A 12938-nucleotide genomic window follows, 5' to 3' on the forward strand; every position below is an offset into this window, starting at 1 on the left:
TATAAAATTAAACTGAGGGGCCAGGGAGTAACAATGAAATGAAGATTAATATATCAGAAAGGTATCCAAAGATATTTCAAGGAGAAAAAAAAACATTGAGAATTGTCAAGTTCAGATTTATAATTGGAAATTAAACGTCCGCTGCATCTCTACCAAATAGGAGTCATCGTGAAACAAAACATGATTATTTAAGTCAGTGCTTAAAATGTACTTGATTACCAATTGTGACTTTATCATTTCCATTCACTCTGTATGTAATTCTGCTAAATTTTAATGAGATCATCATCAGTCTTAGTGTAAACACAAGTATGTATAAGGTGCCATGTAAGTTTTCTATTCATGATCATCATCTGTAAACATGAAAAAATAAAATACCTTGTTCATCCAAGTGCACCAAGTATCAAGTTTTAATACAGAGAACGAGCACAAAGGGAATATATATAGCACCAGAGGTAATATCTTTCATCTAGATTCAGGTCATGCTCGGTCAAATTACGGGTATCTGCCTATTCCTGTTGGAAAACAAAGTCCAATCCCGATCCAGCCATCTTCTCCTTATAGACCGCATCAAAGCGTGCACTCTGTTCATCGCTGAAGAAATTCATCCAGTCACCTACAACTCCTGGAAGAAAGAGAAAAGGAATAGAAATGAGAAGACATTGATACATAAAGTAGACAGATAATCAAACAGAAAGACAGACGGATAGATAAAATGATAAATAGATAGTTAGATAGATAGCTTCATACATAGATAGATAGATAGATAAATTGATAGATAGGTAGGTAGGTAGGTAGGTAGACAGACAGACAGACATAGAGAAAGAAAGACAAATAATAATAGTAATAATAATATTCCGCATTTATATAGCGCTTAATACATCGGAACGACGTCTCTAAGCGCTTTACAGACATATTATTATCCCGGTCATCAGATCCTTGCATGCCCGCATACAATGTATGCACCTTCTCCACTCCCTGGGGAGCATTCCAACAAGAGTTCCAAGACTCAATTATTGCTAGTTAAATTAGTTGATAACTTTTCTTTGTCAACTACAACATTTGAAATACTTTCCATCATATTTATGCAAAAGATGCATAGACCAAATTTAATTGAGATTATAAAAATAAATAGAAATGCATGCAAATGTATATCATTTGGGTAATTAAATATGAAAGGTTGTAAAGAAATTTGTTGGCAAAGCACTACACGTATGTAGCAAGATCCCTAATATGTAATACTTCACATTGACTGGATACTTTGAGGCCAAGACCTCCCCCTAAACGAAACCTTAGTCTGAAAAAAAAAGCCAGTTCAAATATGGCTAGACAATGAGAATGTCCTGAATTCAATCTTACCTTTCCTGAGGAAGGTTTTCTTCTGACTTTCATTAGCCTGGAGCTGGGGCAAACTATCAGGATTAGAGTTTTTATTCTTCTTCATGGCATCGAAGGTACTGCTCTCCACGATTCCCTCAATGGTTTCGTTGGAAAAAGACTTTCCCATGAACTCACTGATCTGCTTGACTGCTACCTTTAAATCCTAAATGGTATCAATGAAAAAAAATCCTTATTTTACAGTTTGAAATAGACATTTGAAATCCTCCATAACTAATTTTACCCAATTGACTGGAGGCCTGACAGCCACTGAGCAGTGCCAGATTAACATTGCTCTATCCCTTCAATCGTTGAACACCAACCGCTTCTTTTGATCTCCCAATGGAATAGTCTCAAAGCCGATACGGTATCCTCCAAAAGCACTGACATACTTAAAGTAAAACTAAACATGCGAAACCTGCAACAAAACAGAGTAATAACACTCCCACTCTCGTCATCCCTGAGTTACCCTTCCTGGTGGAGGACTTCAGGGAATGGAACTACAAGGTACAAGGTATGTCTTTTGGCCTGATGCAGCAACGTATTAACTTCCAACCTCCCTGCTGTGGGGTGGATGCTATACCAACTAAAGCCAGCAAACCAGTTGTTACTGCGTTAATAATATTTACATAGATGGCTGAGACACTCAAGAGAAGAATTATCGCAATGAAAAATTTCCTAACTTAATAGTTACAGCATGTCAAAAACTAACCTTATTCCAAAATATAATTAATAATAAATAGTTACTGTATAGAGCATATTTGTAACAGCTCTATGTGCTTCCAAAGAACTATGATATACATGTAATTACCCTGTCTTTAGCTTGTCTGCCATTCTTCTTTACAGCACACACTCATTTCAAGGAATAAATTCCTGCCAGGTACCCATTTAGCTCACCTGGGTTGAGTGCGGCACACAACAGGTTGTTTGCAAATTAGTGAGCTAAAGATGTTGTGGGGCCAGGTTGTGTTTGATAGTTTCAAGAAAATATTGATTTCTTTTTGCTCAAAAATTGGGAGGCTGATATAAGGAATGTGTTAGACTATGCTTTCTGTAATTTGACTCGTCCCTCGGATAGGACGTTAAATGGAGGCCCCGTGTAGAGGAGAGTCACCACCTTTGCACGTTAAGAACCCACTGCACTATTCGTATAAGAGTAGGGGGAAACCCCGGTGTAGTGGTCCACCTGCACTCCGCCCAATCAGTTATATCGGGAGGAGAGACCTGCGGGTCATAGTGATTCAGTTCGCTTTTTGCCTCCCAGGCACAGGTGATGCCAAACAAATAATAATAATAATGGAGGAATTCTGAAAAAAGTAATTATGCTTTCATACAAACCACATTTGAAGAGAAATCAAATGAGCATTTTGTGCTTACAGTATCACTTTTATCATGAAATAATGCCAACTCCAAAATTTCTCATCCAACTTAAATGATCTGAATAATAAGGCTGGTTTCATTTTTTACTGAACATGGTAGAGTACCTCTTTAAAGTCATATGACCATGAAAAAGGATATGAGGGTGACAATAGGATACAAACACGAACCATTAAACCAAGTTTTAAACAGAAAGCTACTGTATTACAATCAAACATAATGAGAAATGTCATTTTTATGCCTTGAAAGATGATAGATTGAGGCAATAAAGTTTTATCACTAAATGGGCCCACGTGATCATGAGATCTGTAATCTGATTACTCAGTTTGTCTGAGTAACCGGTTTGATATTTAGCTGCTGTTATTTTAATGTTTCACGTTTTGATTTCATTGTAGTGCATATATATATATATATATATATATATATATATATATATATATATATACATAAATAAAAACTATATTGGCATTGAAAGCATTACCTTTTATCTTCAGCATATTTTGTTACTTGTCTATTAGAGAGGCCAATACGTGAAACTTTAAGATATATATATACATACATATATATATATATACATGTATATATTAAATATATACATGTATATATTAAATATATATTAAAATTAAATTCATGTATACTTTTATCATATTCATTATCCTAATTATCCCCCACTGTCTAGTCACATTTGCCCAGTATTGCCTTCATGTTTTTTTTTCACCATATATATATACAGTATATATATACATATATTTCTCTACATCTGTGTTTAAGGCGAATTTGTTTGTCTTCTTTCAATGTTCGTAATGCGCCTGAACGCCCTCTACCTTCGTCTTTAGGAATTCATTCGTGCTGTAGGTTTCCATATCTTCACCTGGGTGAAGAGCGGAAAACTGTATATCAACGCCTTGCCAAATGACAGAAGTCTGGGACTGGGATTTGAACCCTCGACCTTGTGGTTTAACGTCCAGAGACGTATCCACCGATTCACATTACCCATTATTATCGTTCAATTTCTAAGAATGAAAGGCAGAGATATTTCCATCCTCGGTCATCTAATATAAAATTTAGCAATGAATTGTATGCTTTATTTTCACGATTGATTATACATTGCAGTTAATGCAATCTATCGTTAGAAATGTTCTACGATCATTGCTAAGCTTTGCAGTATGGGGCCCTGGTCTTACCTTTTTCATTTCTTCAAACTTGATGAAGAGCACCAATGGGTCGTCTTTCCGCTTCCACCAGTAAAGAACGCTATCAAACCATGAACCTCTTGGTACTGGGGAAAAAAACAAAAAAGGATGGTGATGTTACAGGTCATCTAATAAGAAAACAAATATTATAATATTCCCCAATGGCTAATGTTATGGCGACTCCCATGTGGTCCAAGCAACATTCTTTTTCCCACATAAACAATAGACCTGATTATTATTCCAAAGGGATTACCAATATTCCATGGTGATTACTATTTTTCTAAGTGACTACCATTACCCTCAATGACTATAGAAACATTTCCTGTGATTCCTAGTATTCCTTGGATAGAATCATTCTATTTCCAGGGAAAAATGATGAACACCAGTCTCTAGAATGATTCCTCTAATGATTAATATTCCGAAGTAATTACATGTATACCCAATGACTATCATGGACCCAAAATGGATCCCTGTGGGACACCTGATTTAAGTTTTACACTTTCACTGATACAATTATTCACGATGACAAACTCTCTGAAATCTGTCAAATACGCTTTCATCCAATCATATTCGTTACCCTAATTATCCCCCAAGGACTAGTCACATTTCCTCAGTATTGCCTCCATGTTTTTTTTTGCCATTGACCTGTATCCATTAACAGCCATTCATGATCATTTTGCGACAGCCTCTTCAAGAGGGGGTGTTTCACTAGATAAATGTGACCGATGGGGTGTTGCAAGAAACTTACAATCAAATCAGTGGATTCCCAATACGGTGCGCCACCTGTCGGTTGCAGAGGACAGGCCGAGACTCGCAATGCCCCATGGGAAAAAGTCGACATCTGCTCAGCGTGCTAGTGCATTATACTGTGCCGACTGATGCGACTCGGCCGCTTTGCATAACATCATGCTGTTTATCTGGGTCCTTGAGGTGGGAGAGAAATTTTCTGCAGATTTCTCTCGGAAATTTAGACTGTTTTTGGTGAATTCTTCCTCCACTTATCCAGGGCTTGACACTAGCGGCGGTCCGACGGTCCCAGACCGGTAAAAATCGCTGAGGGGCCAGTAGATTTTCAGAAATTGGAAGATTTACTGCTCCGACATGACCAGTAAAAAATATCATTGTCGGGCCAGTAATTTTTCCAAAAATAGAAAGATTTAAGGGTCCGACATGACCAGTAATAAAAACCATTGTTGGGCCAATAACTTTTCCAGAAATGGTCAAATTCACAGCAAACCATTTCCCCCCCCCCCCCGTTAAATTCTGCCATTCACACACAGAATGAATCGCACGTAAGTGTTACTAGAGTACTATGCAGCATGCATACAGTGTACATGTAGTCTGCCACACAAACCACATGGTAAATTCTCCACTGGCCGCACGAACGAAGCCTGGCTAAACTCTGGCAGAAATCTCTCACATAACTGTCAAAATCCAAGGTTCATACTCATGAAAGGCTCTTATAATGTCCATATTTCCTAAAAATTGGAGCAACTCTGTTATTTGTAAGCAGTAAAGGAGAAATTTTCACTTCTGTTTTGGTTCAAACAGATCGGGTTTCGGGTGATATCGTCTGAATAAATAATAGCCCCACATATGCATTTATGTGTGTGTTGATACACTAATGGTATCTGCGACTTTCGTAGCTATTTTAAATGAGAAAAGAAACTGATAATAGTTTTAGCTTTCTTCCTATCTTTCTTTCCTTCTTAATCTTTCTTTGTTTCTTCCCTCGATTTTTTTGTTACTGTCTTTCTTTTTTAATTTCCCTTGTTTTCTTTCATTTTTTCTTTCTATCCTTTTATAAAATATTTTCTCTATTTCCTTTTTCTCTCTCTTTCTTTCTTTCTGATATTTGTTCCTTCTTTATTCCTTCCTTTCCTTCTTTAGTTCTTACTTTTTTTTCTTCCTTCACATCTATCCTTTCTTTACCTTTTTTTTCTTCCTTCCTTTCTTTTATTCTTTCTTTCTTTTCCTTCCTTCCTTCCTTCCTTCCTTTCTTTCTTTCTTTCTTTGTTTCTGTCTTTCTTCGTTTCTGTCTTGCTTTCTTTTTGTCCTTCATTTTCCTTCATTTTTTTTGGGGGGGTAACGAAAGGCTAGAAAAATAAACTTGCGCCTTTTCTTAATGTTTTCTTTATTTTTTGGGACCAGTAGATTTTAGGTTCGGACCAGTAAAAATTTGAAAAACTGGGTATCTACTGGTCTGACATGAATAGGTTGGACCAGTAGAAAAAATGGGTTAGTGTGGAGCCCTGATTTATCATATGGTTTCTTTTTTTCTTCTTTAAACCAGTACTATGCCAACTATATATGTCAACCCGTAAGTTACAAATTGGCCTGTCCACTGCTGACTGACAGATGGCGCAATGTATTGTGAATCCACCGAATTGCAAGTCAATTTTAGGTGCCTAAATCAAGTCCGGTCATTTATTGCAAATTTGCACTTGATTGTTGGTCTTCTCCTTGAAACAAGAGGTAAAAAACAATTTTGGTATAGTTCCAATTTATATTATATTATATATCAGCAACAGAAATTAGCAACTGATTACAAATACTTGTCTTGCAACATCCCATTAGAATTATCCTTGAATGCCGAAGCGCACATAGTATGTAAGGCGCACATTTCCATATGCAATCTTATTGATTAAAATGCAGAGGCATGCATCATCATAGCATGGTTTGACCAATGCAGTGATGCCATTTATACCGCACACAATTGGGAACTAGAGTGCGAGTCTAAGTCACACTTACATCATTGTGAAACACCCCCTAGAAGAATACTTTATCTCTACATAACTTTTAAGTGATTTGAAAGATCACCTCTATCGGCCATGAACTCTTCAAAGAAGACGTCCCATGACTCGTAGGTAGGCAGATTCACGGTCATCTTACAAAAATGAAAATAGGAGACCATCATGTCTTTGGGATTCCTGGCGATGTATATGACCTTGCCCTTGGATCCATCATAGACGCTCGGAGGGAGCCATCGTGGCGGGAGTTGCGTCTTGAGGATTCTGGGGGACGGCATTTCGTCTGCGATTTCGGACTGCATTCGTGCTGTATCGGCCTTTGGCAAGAGAGAATATAAGACGTGTGTAAAATCAATAAAAATGAAAATGCCATTCATGCCGATTGGTGTGTGCTGATGTCTGCCAGAGTTGTTGCTATGTTGAGCTTAAATTATGTACTTCCATGTATGATGCTAATGATAATGGTTGTGATGATGATGATGACATCGATGATGGTGAAAATGACAATGGCTACAATAATTCCTATCTTCTATACCTTCAGTACAATATTTATCATGCATTTTCTATTAGCATACTAATCAATATTTGTTGCAAAAATCAATGAAGACATTTTCATTCATAGTAAGCGTGAGTGGCACAGTATCAGTAGAAGCAATAATTAACACAAAACCATTCAATTTCTAATAACTAATAAATGAATTAATCGAAAACCAAATGAATGTGTATTCAGATTTGATGCTCACTCCTTTCACAACACACATTGGACTATGTGTTGACCCATCTTAGTCCTGATAATTAAAGAGAAACTTAAAAAGAGAAATGTAAAAAGAGGTGTAACAAGTGTGTCGCCAAGGCGAGCACATAATACGCCTGTCTATAACGCGGAAAATGGAGTTATTGGTGAAGGAAGACTTTGACCTTCTCTCCTATAAATCAATAGAATTGCTAGGATCTATGCTAGTATCATACACATCAAATTACATGAGCCTAGGTTTAATAAGTTTAACTGAAGTTATCACTTTTTCAAGGAATGTTAACGGACGGACGGACAGACACCAAGCGTGATACCATAATACGTCCCGTCTACGACGGGCGTACAAAAAGGGAGGTGAAAGCCCTGGAGGACCCTGCAATGTATCATTTCAAGAGAAAATTAGAAACCTTTTATCAAACACTGTCCAGAAAGTTAAAACCAAGCAGCATCAAATACTTGACTTACATTGTCTTTGTTCATGCCTTCCACAGCTTCTATGAAAGGCACCATCTTGAAGATATGCTTGCCTTCCAGTTTAGATTTGTCCCCATCGTGATGAATGAGAAGAACAATCTGCTGCACCCATGTAGTACCTTCAGAAGAGGTGTCAAGAAAAGTGTAAAACATCAGGTGTAATCAAGAAGGTGTAAAGAGAGATGTAACTACAGAGGTGTAATCAAGAAGGTGTAAAGAGAAAGATGTTACCAGAGAGGTGTAAAGATCAAAGCTGTGATGAGCGAAGAAAGTAAAGATCGACAGGGGTAAAGAGAGAGCTGTAGTGAAAGAGGAACCACAAGAGAGGGGTAAAGAGAAATTCACAATAAAATCAGTGCATCACTGGCAATGGGTGTTCAAGAGAGAGGTGTATAGAGATTTAGAGACGTGTGTACCAAGTGAGGAGTAAAAGACAGACAGGTAAAAGCAGTGTAATGAGAAATCTGCAAAAAGATGTGAAAAGAGATTGTGCAAGAAGATGACGACAATGAAATCCATGACATGAAAATCCATAATTTGTTGTTTGAAATAGAAATCTGACACAGAAATACTCCAAAAATTAGTTTTTCCCAATTGACCTTGGGGACAGAAACACCAGATCAATGTACATGTAGCTCTGTCCCTTGAATCGTTAAGCGCCAAGCAGCAACTCCCATCTTTTAACATCTTTTGGTCTGACACAGTCAGGGTTTGAACTCCCGGTTGTGAGGCGGATGTGCTCTACCAACTGAGCCAACACACCGGATAGGAGCTATTACTAAGAGAGAGGTTGCAACCGTTGCAAAGACAGACGTGCAAAGAGTGAAAAAGAGAGGTGTCAAAAAAAATTCATCATGCAATTCTGCTCAATTTTTGCAATCCTCAACCTGACTCCATCCCCCATCCTTGTACACCCTTTTACCCTCAAGATTAGACAACGTGATACCAACTGTTTCAAAATCGAATTTTATCATTGTCACTACCGTATATCAATACCTAAAATAGACACTATAAATAGTGCTTTGCCCTCTACCCAAATCCTTAAAACTGACCTGATTTAGATTAAGTTGTGAGAAGTGATTACTGTCCCTTACTTTGAACTAACCAGCTGATGCAACTGGCTGGCATTATCTCAAGGGTGATAGTCCACTTTCAAACTATTGCCCTCATGTGACCTTTGACCTTGATGCATGTGACTAGTACCTACCTGATTTAGGGTAGGTTGTGAGAAAGAGATCATCATCTCTGACTTTGAAGTTCTTGACCGACTCGATGCACCTGGCAGGCATGATCTTGGGCATGAGTACCCCGTCATACTCGTGGGAACATTCTGAAGCGTATGCTGGGGCTTGAGAAAGCAACGACACTCCATTACCATCCCCCATGGTTGAGACCTGGGTGGTGTTACAGAAAAGAGGTATACAAGTACTCAATGCAACCATTCTGTCATGTCGGTGCAGGAACGCCCCTAGCACACTTAGGCGCATTTCATGCACGTACATGTAGTAGCGGGCGTAAGGGCATTGCGTAAGGGCGTTTCTGTACCATAGAGGTGCGCGGAAATGTGATGCAAAGGGCCTTCCAGCACCGACAAGACAATTGCAATCAATTTTACCTTTAAAAAAACTATCTACCAAAGTTAAAATCAACATCAAGATACAAATGAGTTATGACACTCCTTTACAGCCCATCCTGTATTGTTCAAATTTTGGTGTACATGTAGGTCACAGGTCTATGTCTATGCACTAATGTTGCAAACGATTAGAAGTCAAATCTGATCGAAATCATGGCACATGGCAACAATCAAACACATCCAAATTAAATCAGCATTCAGACAGGAAATCTGTGGCTATGTATACATCACAATGCCAGGAAGTTAGAAACGAGGCAGTAGTACTACCACACAGTATGTTGCTTTCAAACCAGAAACACTGGATTTAAATCTAATTTAAAGTACACACTGTAGTATTAATCTAAAGCCAGAATTTTAATGAACATTGGATGAAAGTTTTCTAAATTCTCAACGTCTCTTCAATTTTTTCAATGTCAATTCCAGGTTTATAAAAAATAAGAGTCACAGCCAAATAGCTGCATGTACAATACAAAGAACAAACAATTCCTAATACTAGTAGTCTCATTACAAATTTCAAACATTAAAAACAGCAACATTTGTAAATAATGATTAACAACAAAAATTAACAAGAAAAATATAGGCATAAAAACACACATGGGATCTGTCCAAACAAAATGCAGGCAATTAGGTCCTTAGAAAAATGTCGGGTGTCTCTGGGTGGGAGAGCATTGGACTTATTTTCTTACTTTTTTGGGGGGGGGTTGACACCTGCAACTAATAACCCAGTGCCCACTTTTTGTTCATACTTGTGAAGATTCTTTGGTATTAAAGTAGGACTTGAAATTGAAGCAACAAACGATTCACAAAATCATATGGTCAAGCTCGGATTTTGTTTAAAATTTATAAGATCCAGGACTAATCAGACAAAATTCACATCTGGGAAAAAATATCATGCACAAAATCATAATCTGTCCTTGTATGCTGTAGCATTTCTGAAATATTAAATATTTTGATTTTCTTCTCATTGTTGCCATGTGAAACAGAGAACTTTTTATTCCTCCTGAACATGTGAAAATTACAATTATTTCATGACCTTACACAGCAGGGAGGTGGAAGGGGGCAGTTGCCCCCCCCCCCACAAAAGTTTTGAAAACTTTCATATTTTGCAAAACATAAAAAAAGAATCACCCAAAATTACAAGAAATCTGTCAAATTCACTTTGGAAAATGTAAAATCACCCCAATGATAACCTTGGTCACTTTGCTCCCTCGCTGTAGAGTTTCTTTTAATAAAAATTATGCATCCTGCCCCCCCCCCCTTTGGAAAAAAAATCTGCATATGGCAATGCAATGTTTGAACATTTTGTGGTTCAGTCAAGTTTGTCATTGTTGTCAAAGCCGTAGAAATTAAATGAAAAAAAGATGGAGGAAATACCATAGTAAGAAATATCAAAGACTCTCTCATAGTCTCATTTGCATATCATAGAGTTGTGCTCATATTTTGTCAATAAATATGTGAAACTTAGTAACAATGTGATGTCATATCTTTCTTGTTTTATCGAATTTGATTGAAATTTTCAGCTTTATTCTTGTTTAATTTTTCTCCACTGGTTCAAACCTTGATTAAAATAAATACACAATATATAAATCAAATAACTTCCAAAGCATCCCCACCCCCCCAAAAAAAAATCACAAAATCTACATTTTGAAAAAAGGATCTTATTTCATTCTTTAAAGTTTATAAGCTGTGCTTGTCAGAACAAGGACAGCTTGAAATTGAGGCAATTTAATTCTCCATCCAACATCGCTTTGGACTGCACTGTAACTTTTGCAGATTAATGAACAGTAAACATTATTCTCCAACCAGCAGGACCACCGAGTGAGCACACCGAGTGCCGCCGATCTCTGGCCGGTTAGCACAGCCAACATCCAGCAGCGAAGTACCGGGTCCCTACCCATCATCATCAATTGACAAAATACCCACCCACTTTATTCGTGTTATAACACAAGTTCTCGGAAACCAACATATAGGAAATCAGGTTTATAAGGAACAGTATTCCTACTCACATATGACTCTTAATTCTTGAGTTTCGTTCCTTCCTCTCCTATTGCCAGACCAGAGATTTCTTCCGAGTTTCGGGAAAATATCACCTTATCAATATCAGTTCGGCAGTCGTCCTGTAGCAACTGTACGTGGGCGCGATCCTACGGCGCGAGAGCTGGGGCCCGCGGGCCGGCCGGGCGGAGAGCTCGGAGCTAGCCGCGTTCGAGCATGCATTCATGGGTAGCGCTATCGTTCACTTTTTTTCCATACAGGATGCGGAAGCTGCAGGCGTGGCGCATTTGCATATGCTTGGTGGTTGGTGGGGGATTGTTAAAAGCTACGGAAACAAGTAAAGTTCTCATTAAGAAACCCTCATGATTTAACTCTCAAATCTAATGGCCCATTAGTCGTCCCCCTCCCCGGTTCAGCCCGTGTTAAATGTTACATGGTCGTAAGACATAGGCCTCTGTTAAATCTTTAAAAGTATACTTATACATATGAATATAAAATAAGATCAGCTTAAAAGCGGATATAGGTTCCAGGATAGGCCCCATAGAAACTTGACCAAACCTTGTTTTTTATATATACAATATTTTTTTGATGGTTTCTTGTCAATTCGAGGGTGCTGATTACGAATCTGGATGATGCCACTCGTGTAACCTTGAGCATTTTCCGCAAATTAGCAAAATCCAATATGGCCCCCAAAATATGCAAATTGCCCATGAAAATCCTAAAATTGTCCGCACATTGGCTATGGAATGCATGAAAGCGTGTGGCAGGAGTAAAATACACTCTGAAAAAATAATTTTTGACAAAATATTAATTTTCCTGATAATCAAAATGGCCGCCATTGTCCATTGTATACTCTATTATGTACAATATGAATAGGGAAAACTAATTTTCACAAAAATGAGCACTAAACTGCAAAAAATCGCGATGTATGAACGAAGCAATTACTAACGAGATATATCATTTATTATGTCATAAATGGGAACATTTCTGTATTTTGATATCTAAAATGGCCGCCACTGGCACAAACAGTATGTTGCGTACAATGGCAATGGGGGCCAAAAATTTCACAAGAGTGATCACTGAAATGCATATTATTAAGATTAAACGAGTGGAACACTGACTAAAAACATAATTGTTAACGAAATATATTATTAATATGCCATGTATGTGATGAATGTTGTATTTTGATATTCAAAATGGCTGCCAAAGGTCCTAAAAGTGTTATCCACAATGAGAAAGTGGGGCAAAGAAATCACAAGAGTGATCTGGGATACTGTTTAAAAAACATATTTTCTAACGAAATATATCATTAAGGTTTAAAGTTTGTGTTAAATACTGTACTTTTCTTTCAAAATGGCCGCCAGAGACATTAGCAGTATGCTCAATGG

General features: G+C 37.7%; 1 protein-coding gene across 1 annotated transcript; it reads right to left on the reverse strand.

Annotated features, from left to right (window-relative positions):
- Positions 1–216: 216 nt before the first annotated feature.
- On the reverse strand, positions 217–11701 carry LOC121426031 (sulfotransferase 1C2-like). Its single transcript, XM_041622160.1, has 7 exons — positions 11562–11701; positions 9130–9316; positions 7914–8041; positions 6765–7011; positions 3936–4030; positions 1357–1540; positions 217–622 (listed from the first exon to the last, which is right to left on the reverse strand). The coding sequence occupies exons 2-7, from the start codon at positions 9305–9307 to the stop codon at positions 507–509; spliced, it is 948 nt and encodes a 315-aa protein (XP_041478094.1). The 5' UTR covers positions 9308–9316; positions 11562–11701; the 3' UTR covers positions 217–506.
- Positions 11702–12938: the final 1237 nt, after the last annotated feature.

This window comes from Lytechinus variegatus, chromosome 13 (genome assembly GCF_018143015.1).
Source record: "Lytechinus variegatus isolate NC3 chromosome 13, Lvar_3.0, whole genome shotgun sequence".
Taxonomy (NCBI): Eukaryota; Metazoa; Echinodermata; class Echinoidea; order Temnopleuroida; family Toxopneustidae; genus Lytechinus; species Lytechinus variegatus.

What these genes read in the sequence shown, in the direction of transcription:
- LOC121426031 (XM_041622160.1), bottom strand. Translation starts at nt 9,307, where the DNA reads ATGGGGGATGGTAATGGAGTGTCGTTGCTTTCTCAAGCCCCAGCATAC. An exon ending in AGAGTTCATGGCCGATAGAG is followed by an intron (nt 4,031 to 6,764) that starts GTGATCTTTCAA and finishes TTTTTTCCCCAG; the next exon opens with TACCAAGAGGTTCATGGTTT. An exon ending in GAAAACCTTCCTCAGGAAAG is followed by an intron (nt 623 to 1,356) that starts GTAAGATTGAAT and finishes TCTTTCTTCCAG; the next exon opens with GAGTTGTAGGTGACTGGATG.